Source organism: Chinchilla lanigera, unplaced genomic scaffold, assembly GCF_000276665.1.
Source record: "Chinchilla lanigera isolate Chin_1 unplaced genomic scaffold, ChiLan1.0 scaffold00054, whole genome shotgun sequence".
Taxonomy (NCBI): domain Eukaryota; kingdom Metazoa; phylum Chordata; class Mammalia; order Rodentia; family Chinchillidae; genus Chinchilla; species Chinchilla lanigera.
Window position 1 is genome coordinate 8,932,428 of NW_004955455.1, and position 21,500 is coordinate 8,953,927.

At 55.5% G+C, this 21,500-nt stretch overlaps 1 protein-coding gene across 1 annotated transcript; it reads right to left on the reverse strand.

The window, feature by feature from the left end:
- Nucleotides 1-822: 822 nt before the first annotated feature.
- Mvk (mevalonate kinase) lies at nucleotides 823-21,456 on the reverse strand. The gene is made up of 11 exons (XM_005396449.2): nucleotides 21,353-21,456; nucleotides 20,300-20,391; nucleotides 19,147-19,294; nucleotides 16,170-16,314; nucleotides 14,269-14,424; nucleotides 10,985-11,088; nucleotides 10,289-10,334; nucleotides 6,550-6,640; nucleotides 6,016-6,132; nucleotides 2,508-2,661; nucleotides 823-1,600 (listed from the first exon to the last, which is right to left on the reverse strand). Exons 2-11 carry the CDS (start codon nucleotides 20,375-20,377, stop codon nucleotides 1,449-1,451), a joined length of 1,191 nt encoding a protein of 396 aa, XP_005396506.1. The 5' UTR covers nucleotides 20,378-20,391; nucleotides 21,353-21,456; the 3' UTR covers nucleotides 823-1,448.
- Between the last annotated feature and the right edge of the window lie 44 nt (nucleotides 21,457-21,500).

The following is a 21,500-nucleotide window of genomic DNA, read 5'->3' on the forward strand; positions in this document are numbered from 1 at the left end:
TGGCTACCGGGATTGGGGCTGTGCCAAACCAATCAGTAGACTTACTCAGTCGTCACACACCCTTAGTCCCGGTATCACACACTCTATACTCAGCCACCTCTGAAAAGCCCCACGGAGGATGGCGGGAAGCTTTGGGTCCAAGCTGGGCCGGGTGTCCTTCCTATTGCTTTCATGTTCCTGGAAGTGACAGGGCGTGGGGCTGGAACTCAGCTCTGTTCTCTGGCCAGTTCCATCCCGGTCAGCTCCCAGTCACCCTCCTGGTGAGGACACTGGGGAAGGCACCAGCTGCCCCCTAGTGGCCAAGGGCAAACACGCACAGAGCCGCAGGAACAAAATCCGGTGTCCCCTACTCCTTACAGACGCATGGCTCCCAGGGGTTCTGTGGGCAACACACTAGTTATAAGCGTTTTCCATGCACTGCAGTTTTAGAAGTCACACCGCTTGGCAATACAAAGTTCAAATGGGACCAGGTGGGCGCCAGGTAGGCTCATTTTGGGAAGAAAGAGATGTCCCGGCTCCCCAGGCTCACAAAGCCATGTGCCTTGGTGCTGCTTGTGGTGCGGGAGCTGGGAGCTGACCGGTCCTGTTCTGGGAAAGCAGCCTGGTGTGCTGGGCCCCAGTGCCATGGCCTGGCAGAGCGGTCTCCACGCCTGTCACCAAGGCCCATCTGGGAAAACCCACCCCATCCCCGAGATGCAAGGTGACCCACAGCCCTCATTTCCATTCATTCCTTAAGAATCCCACCCGGAGAAGGGGCCGGAGGAAGGCATCGGGGGTCTGAGTCCTCCCACCCCCGGCTTTCCGGACACGTGTGAAGCGCTGTTTACGCAAGTTCTTTTTATTACCATCTGCCACCTTTTTTGCAAACTGCTCTGGCATGGGTGGGAGTCAGCCCACATCCCCGCTGCCTTCACTCCGCCTGCCTTGGCTGAGGACAGAAGGCAAAGGCCACCGCCCTGGGGCACAGCCAGGTGGGAGGTCAGGCCGCACAAACTGCTGCGTGGCGCTGCCACACCAGCGGTGTGACAAGGAACAGGGGCCAGCCTGCTGGGTCGGGAGGGCCTCCTGGAGGAGGGAGGAAGGGGCTAGGCCCTGAGGCTAGCGGAAGTGGGGAGGCAGAGGGAGAGAAGGCACACTGTGCTGGGGCCAGATCTGCATCCCTGCAGCCAGGCTGGGGAGACTGAGGCACACGCAGGGCGCAGACGGACAGAACCATGATGGCTCTGCGGCTGTCGAGGAAACCCCCGCCCCCATCTTGGATCTGCCGTCTCAGGGGACCCCAGGGGAGCCCCGCCACTGGGACTCAGGGGGCACCGCCAGGAGCAAGGGCAGTAAGGAGGGGCTGGCGGCCTCTGCGGCAGTGTCAGGGGCCGTGTGGTGCCGGTCCATGCGGGGCGAACTCTGCATCCAGAAGAATCTCTGCAGGGCTGAAGCATCGTGCGCTCCTCTCAGAGGCCACCCAGGCCCTGGCGGACGGGGCCACTCAGGGAGGCGGCCGAGTGCACGGAGACGCCGGGGGCCCCAATGCTGGTCTCCCAGCAGTCGAACCTGCAGTCGGTCAGCGCCTGCTTCGCAGCCTCCACTTCAGCCCGCTCCAGATCTGGGGGAAGGCAGGTCACCACGACAGCTGTGAGCTCCCGGCTCAAGGGATGTTCACGCCACTCCAGGGAGAGGCCTAAGGTGCGGGGTGTCGGCCGTGACCACACCTTGCCAACAGGCTCACGGCTCAGAGGCTCCTGTGGCCCCCATGCCCTGGGCACACAGGGCCCTGTGCCCACCCAGCGGTCAGGTGCCAGTTAAACAGACAGGCTCTTCTGTCCCGTGGACCTGGCCTTGCCATATACTGGCCACATGGCTCTGACAAGGGACCTCGCTCTCCTCTCAGGAGACCTCCTGAGGGAATGGGGACAATGGTCCTGAGCCCCGGGGTCACCAGGAGGCTGAGATGGGCAGTACAGTGCTGGCATCACCGGCCGTGAGCAGGAATCTATGCCAGGGCCTGGGAGCATGGCTGCCTCCTGAGGCTGAGGTGTCTCAGCTGGGGGCAAGAGGACGTCTCGAAGGCCCAGAGGCTCAGCATCGAGGGCAGGGAAGTGTAAACAGGAAGGAGAAAGGGAGAGATCCAAGAGGAATGGGGCCGTATCTCCAAAGGGCCAGATGCGGTCTGGGCGGTAAAACCCTTGCAGTGCTCCTATGCTCGGTCCTCTTTCTCCCCAAGGCCGCCAAGAGAGAAAGCCCTTCATCCTGCAGCAAGATCAACCCCCCTGGCCACGTCATGAGGGAGCAGGGACGAGGGTGGGGGAGACTGATGAGCAATAGTTTGACCAGTAGGCGCTCTCATCCTTCTTCTACCAGAGAGGAAACAAAGGCTCAGATAGGTTAACTAACTTGCCCAAGGCCACACTGCAGAGCTGAGACTTGTTCCTGGGCCTCTGTTCCCTCCCCAGGGGACTCCTTCAGGTGGAGCCTTCTTGAGAGTCCACTGGCTTCCCGGCCCGCCCCAGTACCTGGCTTCAGGAGCGTGATGCCACAGCCACCGCCACCCGCGCCAGTCAGCTTGCTGTGCAGTCCATGGGCCGCGGTCACCTGGCAGAGCTGGTCCAGAGAGGTGTGGCCCACGCCGAGGGCATTCAGGTGGTGCTGGTTCATGTCGATGAGCTCCTGGGGGAGAAGGGGCCTTGTGTTCCCTCTTGGCTTGCCTGGGCCCCAGTCCTCCCCGACCCACACATCCGCCCAGCCCTCAGTGGCCATGGATGCGGGACGGCTAGTGCTCTGTTTACCGTCGCATGTCCCTCTCCACTGCTGAAAAGACCCTTCCCTCCTGCAGGACTTCCCATGGGGCTTGATGGCAGAGGTCACCCTCCCACCAGGTGGTGAGTACCGACCCTAGATAGCCCTGACCTAGAAGCCTCTGGCCCTCGTCACTGGCCAAGCATGGGCGTGAGACCCCAGGCTGGGCCAGCTGTGGCCCTCTGGGGCTTTTCTCTGCCTTTTCGTCAGCAGCTGCTGAAACTTCAGACACAGGCTGCCCAAATTTCCTGCCCCGATACATGGCCACAGATTACATGAAAGATGGATTCTCAGCCACACGGTTTCAACCACCGGACCAAGCTATGCCTGAAGCTGTTCTTTCCGCCAATATATTCCTTTTCTGCAGAAGCCTGGTTGAAATAGATTTCTAGCATTTGCAAAAAAAAAAAAGTGTCAAACAATATACCATCCCACAGCTGGCTCAGGGACAGATGTTCAGAGTAGGAACTGGGTTATATTTCCAGCAAGGTCATGAGTAGAGGAAATAGCTAAATATTTGCCTAGGTTTCTTTAATTATGCATAATGAGATTCCTGCTCTTCAAGGGTCAAACAAAATGTATGCGGATGGAATAAGAAAACCAACAGCAGGGGCTGGGGATTTAGCTCAGCGGCAAAAGCGCCTGCCTGGCAAGCGCAAGGTCGTGAGTTCGGTTCCCGGTCCTGGAGAAAAACCAAAAACCAAAACCAGAAAACCAACAGCTACCACTGCCCCAAATGTGCTGTTTACATTTCATTCACCGAACACACACAGCACTGAGGATGAGCTCCCACCCAGGCCCTGCCAAGAAGGTCACGGCGGGTGCTCTGCAGCCAGGTGGGCTGGGTTTGGGCCTCAGCTCTGCCCCTTCTTGGTCCTATGTCCTGGGCTCTGGTCCTTGGCTCCGAGTTTGAGCTGGAAATGGGGCCATGAGAGCGCCTGTCTGCCTCATTACCACGAGGAAAAAATGAGGTGGAGCTTTTGTACGATGTCTGATATAAGGTAAGTGCGCTGCAAACATCACCTGCTATGAGGATTTTTATGGGTATGTTACCATCAACCCCATTTTACAAAGGGGGAAATAGACTCACACGTAAGTGCCTTACCTGAGGTGACGGAGCTAGGAAGGCAGTGGGAAAGCTAGTGTGGGAAAGCCTTCTGCCTGACACAGAGCTCTGGTCTACCCGCCTCTGCGAGCACCTGGTGTCCCTGCCACCACCCACTTCCTTGGGAACAAGGGGGTTTATGCTGTTTGGCTCGACAGTGCGGGGCCCTGCTCCAGGGCAGCGGAGTGTCTATGTGAGATGCCAATCACCGAGCCATCTCTGCTGAGGCCTATCAGGCGTTCCTGCCCACAGCCAGCTGACTGGGCAGGGCTGGGCCGGCTCTCCGCCCCCGCCCCCCGCTCACCCCAGGCCCTCCTTCCGCCCCCAGCACTTCTGACAAATGAGCAGACAGGCTTGATGGCCGGGTGGCAGCCCCGGGTGCCTCTCCCCAGCCCGGCGGGCTGCGTGTGAGAGAAGACTTCTGGGGGCCTCTCTCTGCGCCTGAGCGCCAGGTGTCACGTTGCCGAGGCAGGTTCCAGACACCTGTCACATTCTGATCCAAAATCTGTCAAGGATCAGATGACAGGCTGTGACACAGGAGAACAGCTCGCTGGTTTGAGTGCAAAGCTGTCCAGGAGCTGAGCTGCACATTTCAATGGCTGCCATCGCCAAAAATATACACAATGTATAATCAACGCGCTGTTCCGCGGCATTCTCCGGGGGCTCAACAGGGTAGATTTCAGGCAGTACTCTATCATTATTAATTTCCTACTCAGGGGGACATGTTCCCTCCTCTCTCTGCGGAGGGAATCAAGAGCCAAGAAGGCAAAGGCTGGGGAACGGAGGCAGCCAGTTGGGGAATGAGGGCAAAAGCACAGGGATTACATGAAGGCCCTGCGCCCAGCACACAGTAGGTGCTCGTCAAAGATGTGCAAATAAGCCAGGTGTAGTGGCACATGCCAATAATCCCAGCTACTCAGGAGGATGAGGCAGGAGGATCACAAGTTTGAGGCCAGCTTGGGTAACTTAGTAGATCCCCTATTTTAAAAAAGGAAGTTTTTAAAAGGGGCTGGGGATGTAGCTCGGCACTCCTCAGGTTCAATTCCCCCGGCAGGGGAAAGAAAAAAACTGTTGAATAGAGGAATGAGCAAGTCAGTCAGTTTGATTCATCTCAGTCACTTACTAACTAGATAACCTAGGAGGAAGCCATTCTCTTTAGGCCTCAGTTTTTACACCTGTGAAGTGGGGGAACAGGCTTGCTTCACAGGCTAGTTGCTGTGGGGAGCCACTGAGGAATCTTAGGTAAAAGGCTCAGTTTACCGGAAGCCTCTGTGTGTGACAGGGGCTGGGGACTCAGGGGCCCACAGGGGCAGAGAGGTACACAGGCAACGACTGCAGCAGCCAGACAAGGCACAGCGGTAGGGACCATGACGAGACGGAGACTACAAGGCCCCTTTCAGGGGGAGCCCCGCCTGTACCTCCGTTCACTGCCGCTGCCCAGCCACGCCATTCCTGAAGTGAGGCCAGATGGCTTTGTGACGTCACCCACATTTACGGGGCCAGATGGACCATGTCTGAGCAGGAGCCCTCTGGTCCCCTGAGCTGGTGGCACACCAGGCGCTGCGCCGTGCGTCACCCAGGGGGCTCAGAGGAGGCTTAAGACATTCATGAGGCCACCCGGCAAGCAGAGGGAGCTGGGCTTACATGACCCGCTCAGATCCAAAGCCTTACAGGAGAATTACGCAAAGGGTTATGCCGGTGGGGTTACGACAAAAAAACCTTCTGTGGCCAGTCCGACCCAAAGCAGGAAAGTGCATGTACACAGCAGCAGCAGCAGCAGGCGCAGGCCGGGCAGGGGTCGCTCCTGGACCACAGAGCCCCTGTGCAGCAGCAGCCCAGGACACCTGCCCCGCGCGCACCCCAAACCTGGCCCGTGGCGCCTGCTGTGCGCCAGCACTGCCGAGCACTTCCGAATGACTCGGGACAACTCTGAAAGAAGACACGCCTGCTGGTGTGTGTGTACACCAACGCTGGCCCGGGCACCACGATTCTGACAGCAAGGGCCAGAGGCACGGCCTGGCTGCTCTGTTTTCTGGGAGACCCCGAGCAGCAGGGGGAGGGGACTCGCCTTGGGTAGCAGTGAGCCGTGGGCAGCCAGGCGTCCGCAGGTGCATCCTTACCTCCAACACGAGGTACTGCTCCGGGGCCGGGGCTGCCGCCATCTCTGCTAGCACGCGCTCACACTCGCGGGATATGGCATCTATTGAGGTCAGGAGTGGGGCCACGATCTCTGGGAACTGCAGGGAAAGGAGGGTGGGCTATGAGCCTAAGGCAAGGGCAGGCGGACCCTGAAGAGCAGCTCAGCAGGGGAGCGGAGGGAGGGAAGACTCCACTGGCCTCGCAAACCTCTCCTTCCAGCCTGGCTTTTGCCCTGCTGCTGTTTCTGATATCAGGAAGCGGACCTTCGCTACCAAGCCAGCATGATAAACGAGCCTGGTCACTGTTGTTAGGGAATCCCATCCTGCCTTCGGACCAGGGTACAGGAACCGCAATACCTTCCTTTCTGCCCAAGCCGCCTCCCCAAGTTTCCCTGTCCCCACCATGCCACCACAGGACCTATCCACAGCCCATCAGCCAGAGGGGGAGCTCGGGAATCCACACACGACTCTGCCCTGCCCTGCCTGAAGGCCGCCCAGCAAGGAAACAAGACGTACCTTGATCAGCCTGTTCCTGACACCAGCCACAAGGGCCTTGGTGCTTCGTGGGATCTTGGTGTTGGTCAGCAGGATCTGGAGGGCTGGGGGCCTGTAGGGGGAAGAGGAGACAGGACGGAGGAGCTGGATCAGGATAGGGAGCGATCTGGGACTCCAGCCCATTGTGATACACAGAAGGAAGCGGAGGCCTAGAGAGAGGACATCAGACCGGGGAACACGTAGGCCGCATCAGTGGCCGCAGCCATCTCTCCACTCAGTCCCTGGGCAGACGGACACGGGCCCTCGGCTCCTCACTCACTTGCTCCCTCATTCATGCAATGTCAACTGGGTGCCTCCGTGTGCTGGGCACACACGAGGGAGCCCGGCTCAGCCTGAGGACTGGGGCAGAGGGGAGAGGGAGAAGGTTCTCGAAGGCTTCCCATGAGAATGGAGGGCAGGAAGCACCAGGCAAAGGCAGGAAGCACGAGTATCTCCAGCAGGACCGTGGCGAGCGTGAAGCCCGAAGGGGGTGGGCACGGCACATCCACCCCACGGCAAGGGGGCCGGGGCCAGTCCTGTGGGCCATCCAGAGGGCACTGGAGATGAGAAAAAGGTACAGCTGGACCTGGGATGGCCTGGCATGGGGTCTGGGGAGACACCCACCAGCCTGTGCCATGCTGGCTAGGCATCCCTGCTCCAAAGTGCTCAGGAGCAGTCACGTTCCAGGTTGGAGAGGGTCTGGATTTCGGAGTATCTGCATAGGCTTTCCCGGCTGAGCGGCCCTAGTCAGAAGACGGTCAATGCCGGAGCGAGAGAGGGAAGCAGGAGGGTAGAGAATGGCTCCATTCCTGTCCCTCCTCCAAGGTGTCCGGTGGCCCAGGCACAAAACGAGCTGTGGCTGCGGGGAGTTGGGGCTGTGCACCCCTTCCTAAAGCCATAGTCCCCACTGTCCATGTGCTGAGCTGGCTCTGGGGACCCAAACCTCCCTACCTGTCATCTAATCTGCTTTTCACAGTGCTGCAGGCCAGGGCCAGAGGATGAGAATCTGGATGTGCCCTGGCCTGAGACGGCTGGAGGCGCAGACCCCTGGACACCTTTATTCAAGCTCTCTCCACTCTCTAGATTATAAAATCCAGCAGGGCTGGAAAGGGCTGCCGGAGACCTGCTTTATCTCACCGCCGTAAGCCCATGAAATTAATATCGATTCTCAGCCTTGGAGGCTGGCTCTCTTTCTCCTTTTTGTACTTTACAAAAGATGAACATTCTATTTGGCTTTTCTCTTCCCTTTAAAGACAAGCTGTTGCTCAAAAGGGCAGCGTTCTGGGAGGCCACATCTTGATCCACTTCACAAACAATGCGTTTTTTCATGGAGATGCTGTGCGTGCTTCAGGGGGGAAGGGCCCTTCTTTAAGCCATCCGCGGGATTAATGTGGAGCCGGCGCCCGGCCCCTCAGAGGACCTGCCATCTGCTCGCTACGGGGCCCTGCAGCAAGCAGCAAAGGTCGCTGTGCTCTGTTCCCACCCAGGGGGCGGAGAGGAGGGGCTGTGGGTCGCATCTTCATCTTTCTCAGACAAGTCCTCCATGAATGGGCCTGCCGCCAGCCCCATAAAACCCAGGGCTCCAATGACATCCTGGGACCCCACTCAGGGATCTGCCCTGGAAGCACTTATGTCATCTGGGCCTGGCCACCTCTGACCTCACCTCCTCTCCTCTCTCCCCCAGCGCTCACAAGTCATCCTGCCTTCCTCACTGCTGCACTACACACCTGCCTCTCCTGCCCCAGGACCTTTGCACTTGCATTCCCCCTGCCCCTCCTCCCATAGCCACATGACTCATTTTTATTTCATCAGGTCGCTGCTCTAGTATTTCCTCGACAGAGGGCCTCTGGGCACCTCCTCCTATCACCTTCCCCTTTCATGCTGGAGTTCACTCTTGAGTGCCCCTGCTTTGCTTCCCGAGCACAGCAACTTCCTGACCAGTGCTCAAAAGCTGGCTGTCTCCTTAACAACTCTGAGTCCTGTGCAGGCGGAACTTTCTCTCGTCCCTCCTGAGCACAGCACAGAGCAGGCGCTGGGTGGTATCTTGGAACAGATGAATTGATTAGTCAGCAAACACCTAGGCACTTCAGGATGCTTTTTCTGATACACAAATGAGATGACGGAGACCTCAGTGGAAGTGACCCAGCCAAGGGCACCGTGCAGCTAATGGCAGGGGCAGAGCATAAACCACGCCAGGGATACTACAGCTCTGCCTGCCACAGCAGGGACAAGCAGAGCTCCATCTCCACTGCACAGCTCCTGCCTCCCCAGTACGCTGCTCGCTCGAAGCTGGCTTCCCCTCCAGTGCTTACGGTACAACTGGCTCCACGGGCACCGGACAGACGGCACATGCCTCTGCTTTCCTCCGGATCCCACGTCCAGCCTCTTGCTGTCACCCATCGCAGCCTTGGGATGCTCTGACTGCCCTCAACTCCAAGGTACCCCCTTGCCCACGTGGACCAGGCCAGCTTGCAAAGCTGCCAGCTTGCCCACTCTAGAGCCCAGGGCTCCCCTGGCCATCACCCCTCACACAGGCAGGCCAAGGAAGCGATTCCATGCTCCTGAGCCACTCTGCTTCCCTCCCCGTGCAGACAGAGGCTGGTACCAAAAGGGTTTTGCCTTCCGGGGACCCTAAGCAAAGTTGTGAGGCATTTTTGACTGTCACAGATGAGAAGCCTACCGGCTTCAATGAGAAGAGACCAGGGATGCTGCTGAACATCCTTCAACACACGGGATAGCCCGGCCACAGTGAATGACCTGGCCCCAAACGTCATCAACAGCGCTGAAGCTGAGAAGCCTGACACAGGCCAGGGAAGGGATGGCTTAGCTCTTGGAAGCCAGCAGGGCCAGATGGAAGTTCCCCCGGGTGCAGACAGGGGCTGAGGGGGTACTGTGACAATCCAGATGTTGAGGTGCTAATGGGCCAGCTGCCCTCCACAAAAGATGCCCCAGTGCAAAGAACCAAGAGACAGTATCAGACCCTGCCAGACACAAAGAGACCCACTGAGGCAGAGAGGTGCCCAGGAACAAACACTGCCACCCAGTGTGGAAGCATGAAAAAGGCACCTAGCTCCTGGTTGGTGCAGATTTAACTTCCTGCATCTGACACTTCCAGCACGGGTGCACACAGAACTGAGGATGCTATCGTTTAATATGCATGCTTGTCCTATTTGCTCCAGAGGGTGGGGTTAAAGAAACACACAAAATGGGCCAAGCTTTGCCAAGTTGCCCCTCTGCACTAGGCTTCCCAAAGTGGGCTTGGCTGTGCCTTGGCTTTGTGAGTCTCCAATAAGGCAACTATCACATTGTGTTATGGTGGCTTTTGTGTGCCCGTCTGTCCCGCCTCTACCGCCCGGCTGGGCTGTGGGCACTGGGAAACTGTCCAAAGTCCACCTCTACATCCCCAGGCTCCGGGATGCGCCACGAGGAACACAAGAAGGTACCACTGAGTGAAGAGACAGACGAGGGCACAGATGAGCCAGCAGCCAGGGTCTGGGGACAGTACTTTCTGGAAGGTGTAGGGAAGGCCACACAAGTCCCCTCTCATCTCCCGTAACTGAAGAGCTGGTGTGGAGGAGAAAGAGAAACCGCCAGGTCTTCGCTGAGTTGGGTCCTCAGAGGCAGCACACTGTGAGGGCCATGGCAGGGCGGGAAGCCCAGGGACCCCTGCCTCCGTAGCGCTCTCCCCCGACCTGTGGATGTGGATGCTCTACCCGGTTACCTGTTTAGGCATGAAATCTTCCCCTGCTGGTATCGGAGGGCTCCTCCTAGAGAGAACAACGAGCCAGTTAGGGAGGAAAAGCTCTGCAGAGGGGCTGGACTGGGGGTTGGGCCACTGTGGGTTGGGCTCAGAGTGTGGCCCACGGGGGAACAGGCCGCGCATGCTCAGCTCAAGTTTCGGCTGTTAAGGGCCTACAGGCAAGAAGGGCCTCGAGCCATGCTAGGAGGCTCTCACCAGGCCTGAGGCTTTTGGGTTCTTCCCTCTCTCTGGGCTGCCCAATTTCCCAGCACCAGGCTCATGAGGTCAAGTGTCTACACAGAGGGGCCCTGGGTGGGGCTTGCAAAGTGTGTAGCAGCGGCTGGGCAGCTTGAGCATGCAGACCTCCCTGAGGCTCACTGAGGCTAATTCAGGGGGTACGAGGTAGATCCCTAAGATTTTGCCCTTTTCCTCAGAATCCACTGATGCCATTCATCCCAAGCCAACAAGGCCAGGGCATCTACTAGTGCAATAAGACGCTTAATAACACAAATAAAGGGGGCTGGGGATTTAGCTCAGCGGCACAGCGCCTGCCTGGCAAGTGCAAGGTTGTGAGTTCAATTCCCGGTACCGGAAAAACAACAACAACAACAAAAAAACCTCCTGCAAAAAAACCAAAAAAATAATACAAATAAAGATCGCGAGCCCACACACACCTACCCCAGGTGCTGATGGCATTGTCCACGCCGGAGGGGTTCCCGTGGATCACCCTCTCCCCACGGAAGGCCCAATGGTTAATTAACTCCAAATCCTCCTCAGGCCACCTGGAGACACAGAAACACATCTTTACGGTGGTGGTGGTGGTGACGGCGCAGTGGGGTCACCTCCGGCAGCAGAGGGCAAGGGCTGCAGGGTGAGTGTGGTGGAGGACAGAGGCAAAAGGCTGGGCCCATGAGCTCGGGGAAGAGCAAAGTGGTGTGGAGCCTCTCAGCTTGAGACCGAGCCAAACCTCCTTCCCCTTCCCTCCCAAACTGCCGGGTGCGGCAGGAAACACCTGGGCCTTCAGGTGCCGCAGTCTTCCTCCATCTCCCCCTGGCTGAGCGCCTCTATGCCCATCACAGCCCTCTGAGCCTCGCTCTCCTCAGCAGGGAACAGCTGACTCCACCCTCCTCAGAGGCTGGGTGTGTGTGTGGCTAAGGCTGGTGACGCACCCTACAAGGTGTTCACATGCAGCAGGTGGGAGATGGGACTGTACGGGACCTCTCCGTAGGAGCCAGCTCCCAAGCCAGGCCCGCCTTCGGGAAGAATGAACCGAGGGGCATGCTTCCCAGGGCCCTGGCAGCAGATCTAACGCGTGATCATTATGCACTGGAGCTCCACAGAGGCCAGGCTGACGGAGCCATCTCCAAGTCTCTCTGAAGCACTAAGTGCTTTCTTCAGAGCAACCACTCCTTTGCCCTGCAGCCTTGGGCAAGTCAATTACCCACTCTGAGCAGGACTTCACGGCCCTGCAACTCACCCAGCAGCTGAAGGGCTGTGGTTAAAGACAAGTTAACCCTGGCTAATCCGTTTAGCACCCTGCACATAGCTTTGTGCTGAACACTTTCTCAAATGGACCAGCTCCGTCACTGTCACCATTCCCCCACAGGGGGTGTGTGGTTATAAAAACCCTTCACACAGAAGGGGAAACTGAGGCTCCGGAGGGTAAAATAGCCACATCGGTGCTTACAGCCACATCATAACCACACAGGTCTGAACCACTGAACTTCACGGTAATTACGAGATTCACTCATTCTCCCAATATCAACTGAGCAACTACTACCGTATGTGCCTGTAACGGAGCTCACAGCAGGAGGAAACAGACATGGTCCCTGACTTCTCGGAGCCTGGAGTCTACCGGTGAGAGCAGAAGTCAGTGAACAATCAGTATCTGGCACTGAACGCCACAGCTCAGGGGAGTGCAGGCAGCTGAGTAGAGCACACCCTGTGCCCCAAGGGGGAAGCGGCCTGGGGGTGAGGGGAGCCAGCCAGGCACAACGACAGGGACGGCACTGCAGCCAAGGCACCAGCTGCTGCAGTGCCTGGGACTGGACACAGCTGGCCCTGTCCAGGAAGCAAAAGGCAGCAGTGTCCCAGCGAAGAGGTGAGGGGTGGAGGAGAAAGGCCTGCAGTCACCAACCAGGCCCAGGCCTAGGCCCTGCTCTTTCTTACTCTGTGTGAAGTTCCTTCTTCAGAGGCTCAGACCAAGCCTTAAGAGGACCCGGGGCTTGGGTTCCTCTGGGCTCAGAAATGCCAGCCGATAGGGTAGGGCGGGGCTGCTCCCCATAGGTCCTGCAGAGCAGGTAGGTGCTCAGGGCGGGCAGGAGAACTGGCCAGAAGCAGCATGAGACAGACCACACGCCCACACCACACACAGGTACACACAGAGCTACCCTCTTCCCTTTGAAAAGCAGAGCCAGGTTGTTGGCCCTCACGTGGGGGTCTGTTCAGGAGACTCGGGCCAGCAGGCCCTCACTGGTCTGTATGGCCAGCGATCGGCCCACAGTAACGAGCAGCTGTCTCCAAGGCGCTCTCGCCAGTCACCACCTCACCCCAGCATCACCAAAGGGCAAGGAAGGGTCCCCAAGGAGCCACGGGTCAGGCCCCTGACTTCCTGATGAGGAAACAGAGCTTCAGGGAGAAGAGGTCGCCCAAGGCCACGCAGGAGTTAACAGGCAAAGCCTCTGCAATCCTTGACAACAGCAGCCTGGTGCTAACTGGGGCACAATCTCTCGTTGCTTCCTGACTCTTCCCTTGACCAACAGTGGCCTCTACCGCATCTCCCATGCCATGTCTTACACACATGGAGCCACTCGGAACTACTGTGCGCAGCCCACAGACCTGGCCTGTGAGGATGAAGGCACTGCTGCGACTCAGGCTGAGATCCGCTGTATTTCAACCTACAGGTCTCAGGAAAGGAATTACCAGATGTGACAGGAACCCTAAAAGGGACCAACAGAGCCACGGGAAACAACCGTGGCCTTTTCATGCCTGAGAAGAAATAGTTCAAACCAGACTCAGGCGGACAGAGCTCTTCAGCCACAGACCAGAGTGCTGCTGGTCAGGGAGTCTGGCTCCGTTTGTGGCCCGCTAGGGCTTGTGAGGTGGTGACACAGCTATGTCCATGCTGGCACCCAGGGCCATCTGAGTGCCTTCTCTGATAGCTGGGAGACAGAAGAGACCCGCAGCCCACTTGGATCGGCACCGCTGAGCTCCACACGGCTGCTACCAGCTCCCCAGTGGGGTAGGTCACCCCCCGCCCCCACGACACAGGGCCCTCAGAGATGCTTCAAAGTGAGGCTGCCAGGGGGCTTCTGGGCGTCCCCCAATGCCGCAGGCCACGGGTAAACTGCACAGCTGCTCACATTGGGAGGGTTCTCTTGGAGAATCCACAGGGGACAGAAACAATCAGCCACCAGTGAGGACCGAGACACTCCCTCCACAGGCACGAAGGTGAGGACCTGACAGACACACCTCCTGATTTTTTAGCACACTGCACTTTTTTTTCTGTGTCTGGTCTGGCCTCACAATAACCCCTCAGGTATTCTCATTAGCATTCAGAGGATGAGGATGCTCCGAGGGGAGCAGGGACCAGGCCAAGGTCCTACAGCAAGTCAGCGCAGAGGTGCAAGGGTTTGTCTAGCCCACTGCCAGCTAAATAGACTCAAGTTCTTTCTGTCACACCACAGGTACCTGAACCCCAAACAGCAAAGATGGGGGTGAGAGACAGAGCACAGGAATAAAGAGCTCAGTCTTTGGGTTCAGACATCCTGCTTTCCCATCGTTAGCTGTACAGCCCTGGGCCAGCCATCTGGCCTCGCTAGGCCTCGTTCTCCTCATCTGGAAAATGCCCACTAGTCAGATTTCACCTCACAGTGGGATGGCAAGGTCTGGGGGTTGGGGAGACTCTGACTTGAGTCCTGACATGCCAGAAGGACACTGACCAGGGCGAGAACTGTGATCACCTGCTGATGCTGTCCCCGTCCTGCAGCGGATTAGAGATGTCCTCACATGCGATCAGGAGAGCGGCTGCCAGGCATACGGAGTAGGCGGCACTGGAGCCCAAGCCAGCCCCAGGGGGCAGCTCCGACCACACGGTAATGTCCAGGCTCGGCAGGGTCCTGAAATACACCCGGGTGCAAGGTGTGACTCTCTCAAAGGGCAGAGAGGACAGTGTTGAAGTCAGGGCTGGGGACCAGCACTGGACATTGGCAGGGACTGACTCGGAGATTTCCTGATCCCCCAAGCCAACCCCACAGGACGGCAGGGGTTCATGATGAATCAGAACCAGGAAACAGGTCCTAGATTCATCTAAACCACTGTCCCCAGTGTGAGCACCGGGGTCTGCTTGGGAGAGCCGGGAAGTTTGGAATCACAGCCGTGGACGTGTGCTTCCCCAAGCACGATCTGTCAAACTTCATGATCAGTAATTTCCACTGAGCGCTTTTCTCAATTTCCAAGCAGAAAGACTAACACTGGCTGGGTGTGGTGGCACAAGCCTATAAGCCCAGCACTCTGGAAGGCTGAGGCAGGAGGGTCACACAAAACCAAGCCCAGCCTGGGCACCTTACCAAAACTCCATCTCAAAACAACAAGAGGCAGGGAATACAGAACAGCGCAAAGTCCTTGAGTTTAGTCCTTAGCACGGAAAACAAAGAAACAAAACCCCAACACCACGGAATGTGCCTTTTCAAAGGACATCTACCCCAAATATGGAGATTCGGAAGTACCCCCCCACACACTGAAAGGAACACACCCCTCCCAGTCCGTCCCTGAGCCGGACAGCAAGTGCGGGCCAGGCACGAATATGTCCTCAGCACGCTGCCTGGCTGCTGGGCTGTCTGCTGCTCAAAGGAAGAGCTGTCCTTTGGGTTCTGCAAAAAAAAAAAAAAAAAACACTACACAAGCGGGTATGGCGGCACACACTGAAAATCTAAGCACTTGGGAGGAGGCCAGAGGACCCCAGGTTCAAGCTCAGGCTGGGTAACTTAGTGAGACTCTGTCTCAAAATAAAAAATGAAAAAGGTCTGGGGATGTAGCTCAGTGTGAAGGCCCTGAGTCGATCTCCAGTAACAAAAAACAAAAAAGAACAACAAAAAACTCAAAACTACACACTCACTGTGTGCCAGTTAGCGCTGGGCCCCTCTTCTATGCATTTCTAATCCCCCTTATTGCTTTTGTTTCTGAGAAAGTTATCAGTAACAGTGAGAGCTCCGTGCCAATTAGCTTCACCACAGCCCCATTCAGCGGGTGCTGTCACAAGGAAACTGAGGCTCAAAGAAGGCAAGTGCCCCCAAGGAGCTACCCAGTGAGGCCGAACCAATGTGGCCTCCTCTCACACCCGGTGACACTGCCTTGACGGTGCTGTCACCCACTCGTGCGCACCAGCGTTCAGAGACCCTGTCGTAAAGTGAGAGGGGAACAACAGTCCTCACAGCAGCAGGGTGTGGAGGGAAGGCACCTTGATAGCTACGCCCTGGACGAGGCTACACCATGAACCCAGAGGTGGAAATGGCCCTGGCTCTTTTGCAAAGAGAGCGGAGGAGGAAGTAGGGGTAGGTGCGTCAGTGTGGGTGTTAGAGCGCATGGGTTACCACCCCTGCTCTCCCCCTTACTAACTAGCGGAACAGCCTTAAGCACCAGCTGTAGAGGAAGCAATGCCTCTCTGAGTGCTGGAACGACTACCAAGTGCCGTCTGGAGCATGTCTGGCAGGGTGCTGGGCCCATGCTGAGGACGGCCAATGGCTGTGTCCCTAGAGACAGAGGCGGAAGCAATCCCTAGAGACTAAGCAAGAGGCTCACGCATTCTCCAGCTTTCCCCACATCTCCAGGGAGCCGAAGCAGGGCCCCTTCACAGCCCACGTACCTCTGCTTCCGGCAGATGGCCAGGTATAAGTACAGGAAGGCCAGCACAGCCAGGTGCTCGGAGACGGCGCAGTTCTTGGGGATGCCCGCCACTTCCTTCAGCTTCTCCACTTGCTCGGCGGTGGGTGCTGAGACGTCACCTTGCTCTGTCACAACACAAGCAAACACAGTGGGTGAGAGGGCCTTGGGTGCGTCTATAAACAAAATATAAAGAAACCGAGGCACCGCTGGGATCCGAACGTGGGAAGACACGAATTTATGGTCCAAGGGCCACAGCCAAACCCATCTGTTGGGAGCAGGCGGACCTGGGCCTGGGTCTTGCCTGTGCCATTTGTTGGCCTTGAGTGTGTGACTTGCTCTCTCTGAACCTCAGTTTACCTCCTTGGTAAAATGAGATAACTTATAAGACCTCTTCTCAGAGTTACCATGAAGATACAGTTCAGCAGACTATGTGAAACTCTTAGCACAGCTCCTGGTACACAGTAAGCACTTAATTAACAGTAGTTTAAACCCACGCGCACGCACACATGCACATACATGTGCCCACGGAGCGCACGCTAGGTCAACCACTGAACGGCTGGGCTTTCACCATCCAATGGACAAAAGCAAAATCAAAGGTAACACGAAATTACTCCCCAGATACTTCACTCCCTCAAAAGATAATTAGCAGGAATGGAAACTCTAGTAAAAACTGTGCAGGTGAAACGCTGCTTGGGCAGGAGGAAAGGTGAGGTCACAAGTTTTTCCCAGTGACATGTCGGGGCCTGGCCTTTCCTCTGTGATGTTAAGGAGGCTGAGCAAGTCTGAGCAGCTCACCTCTAGGAGTCCCCCCTCACGCCTCGGGTCAGGTTCTACAGATACATGAGATGGAGCTGGGCGCACCTGTATCAGGAAACTTCAAGGCACCCATTCGGCATTCAGCAAGTATGAGCTGGATGTAGTCAGGGTATGTTTAGTCCAGCCAGGCCTGTGACACCATAGAGCTCTGCAACAGATGCCCATGGAGCTTTAGGGACCAGAGACTTGACCTTTCTGTCTCTGACATGCTGTGGGGCCCAAGGCCCTGGACCACTGAGTCTTGACTTTCACATCCATAAATGGGGCGAATAACATCACCGACTTGCAGGGAAGGCTGGAGAACTACGAGGACGCTAACATGTGACCTCACTTCCGGTGGCACCTGGCGCACGCGGATAGATGTCAGTGACAGCTCACTGTGGCTATTACTATGGGGAGGGAAGAATGATGGCAGATCCTTGTAACCTAGTAGGCAATGGGTCTCAAAAGGCTCGAATTTCCTTTGCCTCTGATGTGAAGTAGATGAACAAGCCCTTCCGTATGTGCTGTGCTTGGTGTCTCAGCCCTGCCCCCAATTCCAGTCCTGCTGGATCCTGAAAGCAACACTTAGCCAGGCAACACGAGCCTGCTTCCTGGGGCCCAGTAGGCGAAGTGACCGGCTCAGGCCCACGAGGAGCGTCAGAGGGACTGGGACAGGTGTCAGCATGCCTGGCTGCTTTGGGTTCATGAGAGGGACCTACAAAAGAAGCAGCCAGTTCTCAGGGAACATTGCTGGGCGGCCCTCGGCACCACAGAGAGCAAGTCTGAGGTGCCCTGGCTGGCCACTTTCCGAAACATGCTCTACGAACTCTTAACTGATGGGTTAACCCAGGTGACACACCCAGCCCCTACCACCACGGCCGGTTCTCTTCAGCAAAGGGGCTGGGCCAGGAATCCATCTGTATTAGTAAGCCAGCAGCAACCTCCAGCAATCTGGGAGTCCCAGATGCGTATGACAGGATGAAAAGAGCTGCTGAAACGATGTTTGTTTTTTTGTGGCACTAGGATTGAACCTAGCACTCTACCACTGAGCTATGTCCTCCGTCTGAAGTTTTCAGCTCTTGTTCCATCTCCAATGGGAGCGGCTATAGCTGCTCACGGAGAGCAGGGTTCAGGTGCAGTTTGGAAGAAACCTCTGAAGGATTCTTGCTGAGAAACCCTGTTGCCAACGTCACAATGTCGGTCCCAAGAGGAGACAGTAGACTGAGAACAGAAGCCAACTCCAGCTCCGGGGCTGATGAAGACAACAGGCTGGCTTACGAGTGGCCGTAGCCTTCCCCATGCCACCAATAGCAGCACAGAGGCTCCAATTTACCAGCACAGAAAGACAGTCCTGATACACTGAAGGCAAAAGTACCTACCCTTTTCTGAATAGCTGAGGTGGCCTGACCCAATTTTGGTTAAAAAAAACAAACAAGGTATCTCCCTATGTCAATCAATCTAATCATCTATTTACAGAAAACAATCCAGGAGGATTAATACCAAAATGCTTAGGGTCACACTGGAGAGGGGGAAGCAGTAACCAGTGATTTTTTTGTCATAATGTCCCAGTACTATGTTTTCCAGCAATAACTATAAGTTACTTTGAAAAATTAGTTATTATAATTATTATTATTACTGTACTGGAATGGAAGTCAAGGCTTTACACGTGTTAAGCACACACTCTACACTAAGTTACATCCTCAGCCCTATTTTTAATAATTTTTAGTTATATAAGACATCAGTGCATTCATTCTCTTTTAGGTTCTCTGCCCATCCCCCAACCCTAGGACTTTCCCAGAGGAAATGATCACCACTGTCACTCTGATATCCGTCCCCTCGACCTTCTTCTGCACTTTTACACATTGATTTAGATGAAAGTATGTGTACGTCATTTTACAACTTACATTTTTTCACTTAACAGTAGGACTTGATGATCTGTCCGAAACAGCTCACAGAGATCTTGGACATAGTTTTATATTTTTAAATTAAACTTCATAATGAATGAAGCGAATTTTATGGGGTCATGATAGAAAACACCCCTGGAGTGGCTGACTTCTGAGTCCCTTGGCGACAGCCTGGAGTAACTATTTAGCTGCCTTCTCTCCCTGTCTTCAGGACCCAGGCTCTAACCACACTTGGGTTTTCCTCCTGGCATTTACCCAGAAAGCTCGTGTCCAGCAGCTGAAGGTTGGCCACATCCCAGGTCTGCTTGGTACCAATGTTTGGTAAGTTCAGGGTCACTTGCCCATTGCTGTGGGGCTGAAGCCTGAGGAATGTTCTCAAGTTCAAAGCCACTGCCAGGGCTACCTATAGAATAAAGGGGAAAAGCAGTAAGCTGAGGGTGGGTGGCAAGGGGGCCAGTGCCAGTGTGCTGGGAATGAGGACAAATAATAGCATACTTGCCACTCTTACCCTTAACAGACATTGCTAATCAACTTTGGCTCACTCTCCCACTGAGCCTGGGCACAGCCACTACCACTCAATTAGGAGTTGTATGTATTATATCTGCCTTACCCCAAGCTTCAGAGCTTCTCAACACCAGAGAATTGCTTCCCCATAATCACTACATTTTCAAAGAGAAATACAAGTTTAAAACATAAATTAAGGGCATAAATAATAGCAGTTGGAGTGCAGGAGTGAAAAAAAAGCATGAGCTTTGGGTTTACTCTCAGTTCCAAGGTGTAGGGAAACTGGTCAAGTTAATCAACTCTTTCCTAAGCTTTAGGTTCCACATCTATAAAACAGAACACAAGAATGCACCTCTGGGGAAGCTGTAAGATTAAATGAGATAGCCAGGCGTGGTGGCGCACGCCTGCAATTTCAGCACTCCGGAGGCTGAGGCAGGAGGATCGTTGCAAGTTTAAGGCCAGCCTGGGCTACAAAGTGAGCTCAAGGCCAGCCTGAACTGCATAGTGAGACCCTGTCTCAAAAAAAAAAAAAAAGATTAAATGAGATAATGCATGTTTCTAACTCTTGCAAGATCCTTTTTCCAACTTCTAAACAATGGAGCACCCCAAAACTCAATCCTCAAACTTCTTTTGCTCACCACCAATGCTCACTCCCTAGGTGATTTCATTCCACTTGTAGGGCTTTATGTGTCATCTTTTTGCCCCCTGACTGGGTGAAGCCAGAGAAGTTCTTCAGTGGGCATCAGATCTGTCGTTTCCTTGCCTGGCTGGGGAAAACGCACGGTTCCTCTCTGATCTGCCCCTGAGCTATGCCTCAGCCTCAAGTTTCCCTTTTTATCTTCTCACAAGACTGATGCCAGGGAGAAGTGGTACCCAATCTTTCAAGGCACTGGGGGCTTTTTACCTTGCCATGGACCACGGCATGCTCCCCATGGAGAATGACTTTCCCTGGAGCTGACACCACCAGCACTCCTGACAACATGGCTCCAGGGGATCCTAAAAGGGAGAAAAGAACAAAGGTCCCTAGATGTTAGAGCCAGAAGGAAGAGCTATTTGAGGAAGCCCAGTTCAGGCTTATCATTATAACAACAAGAAGCCAGGTGTGGTGGGTGCACATGTGATCCCAGCACTTGGGAGGCAGGGGCAGAAAGACTGTGTGTTCAGGACCACACTGAACTACACAGTGAAACCCTGCCTCCAAACAACAACAGCAAGAAATGGCAGCTTCCGTTCCACACGTGCTATGTGCCAGAATGGCAGTACAGTGTGCCAGTCAACTGGACAAATGAGAAAGATCTGGGCTGGGATCCCAGGTCTTCCACTCTCTAGTGATGTCATCTTAGCCAACTCACTTACAAGGCTATGAACCTAGGTTTCCTCACACATTACGCAAGGGCAATAATGAAACCTACTTTAATGGCTCGTTAGGAAGGTTAGATTAATGCAAAAGGAACCCTTAGCAGCGTCTGGCACATTAATCGCTCGATCAGTAATAGTTACTTATTACTAGCTCTGTTCTTGGCTTCACCTCGTATTACTACCACTGTTGAAGGTTAAAATTTACATAGAGCTGGGGGTGTAGCTCAGTGATGGAGCGTTTGCTTAGCTTGAGCAAGGCCCTGTCTTTGATCCCCAGCAGCGCAGAGACAGAGAAGTAAAGGGAGAGGGGGTGGGGAAGAGAAGAAAGGGAGAGAAGAGAGACATATCTACAAGGACCAGACAGAACTCTTTCCTGGACATTGAGGCTGCTTCCTATGTATCACAATTATAAACTAAGGCTGCAGAAAACACCTGTTACGCCCCATTCCGCACACTTCAGCGAGGATTACTGCACGACAGAGTCCTAGATAGTGGCGTGCTAGGTGGGTAAGTGAGTCAGAGAAGCTGGGAACCCGGCCTGGGGTCGTCCTGGGTCTCCGATCTCGCTCCACCCGGTCGCGTGACGCCTGCCTCTCACCTGCCGCCACCACAGCCCTTCCGCACCAGATCCAGAACGGCTCCTATATTCCGCCATCCCAGAGCGCCAGCCCGCGGGAGGTGGACCTTCTTTAAGTCCAACCAATCAGAGCACGCGAGCTCACCCCCTTACCAATTGGCTTGAGCAT

What these genes read in the sequence shown, in the direction of transcription:
- Mvk (XM_005396449.2), bottom strand. Translation starts at nt 20,377, where the DNA reads ATGTTGTCAGGAGTGCTGGTGGTGTCAGCTCCAGGGAAAGTCATTCTC. An exon ending in GACGGGGACAGCATCAGCAG is followed by an intron (nt 11,089 to 14,268) that starts GTGATCACAGTT and finishes CTGTGTCTCCAG; the next exon opens with GTGGCCTGAGGAGGATTTGG. An exon ending in TCAGGAACAGGCTGATCAAG is followed by an intron (nt 6,133 to 6,549) that starts GTACGTCTTGTT and finishes CTTTCCCTGCAG; the next exon opens with TTCCCAGAGATCGTGGCCCC.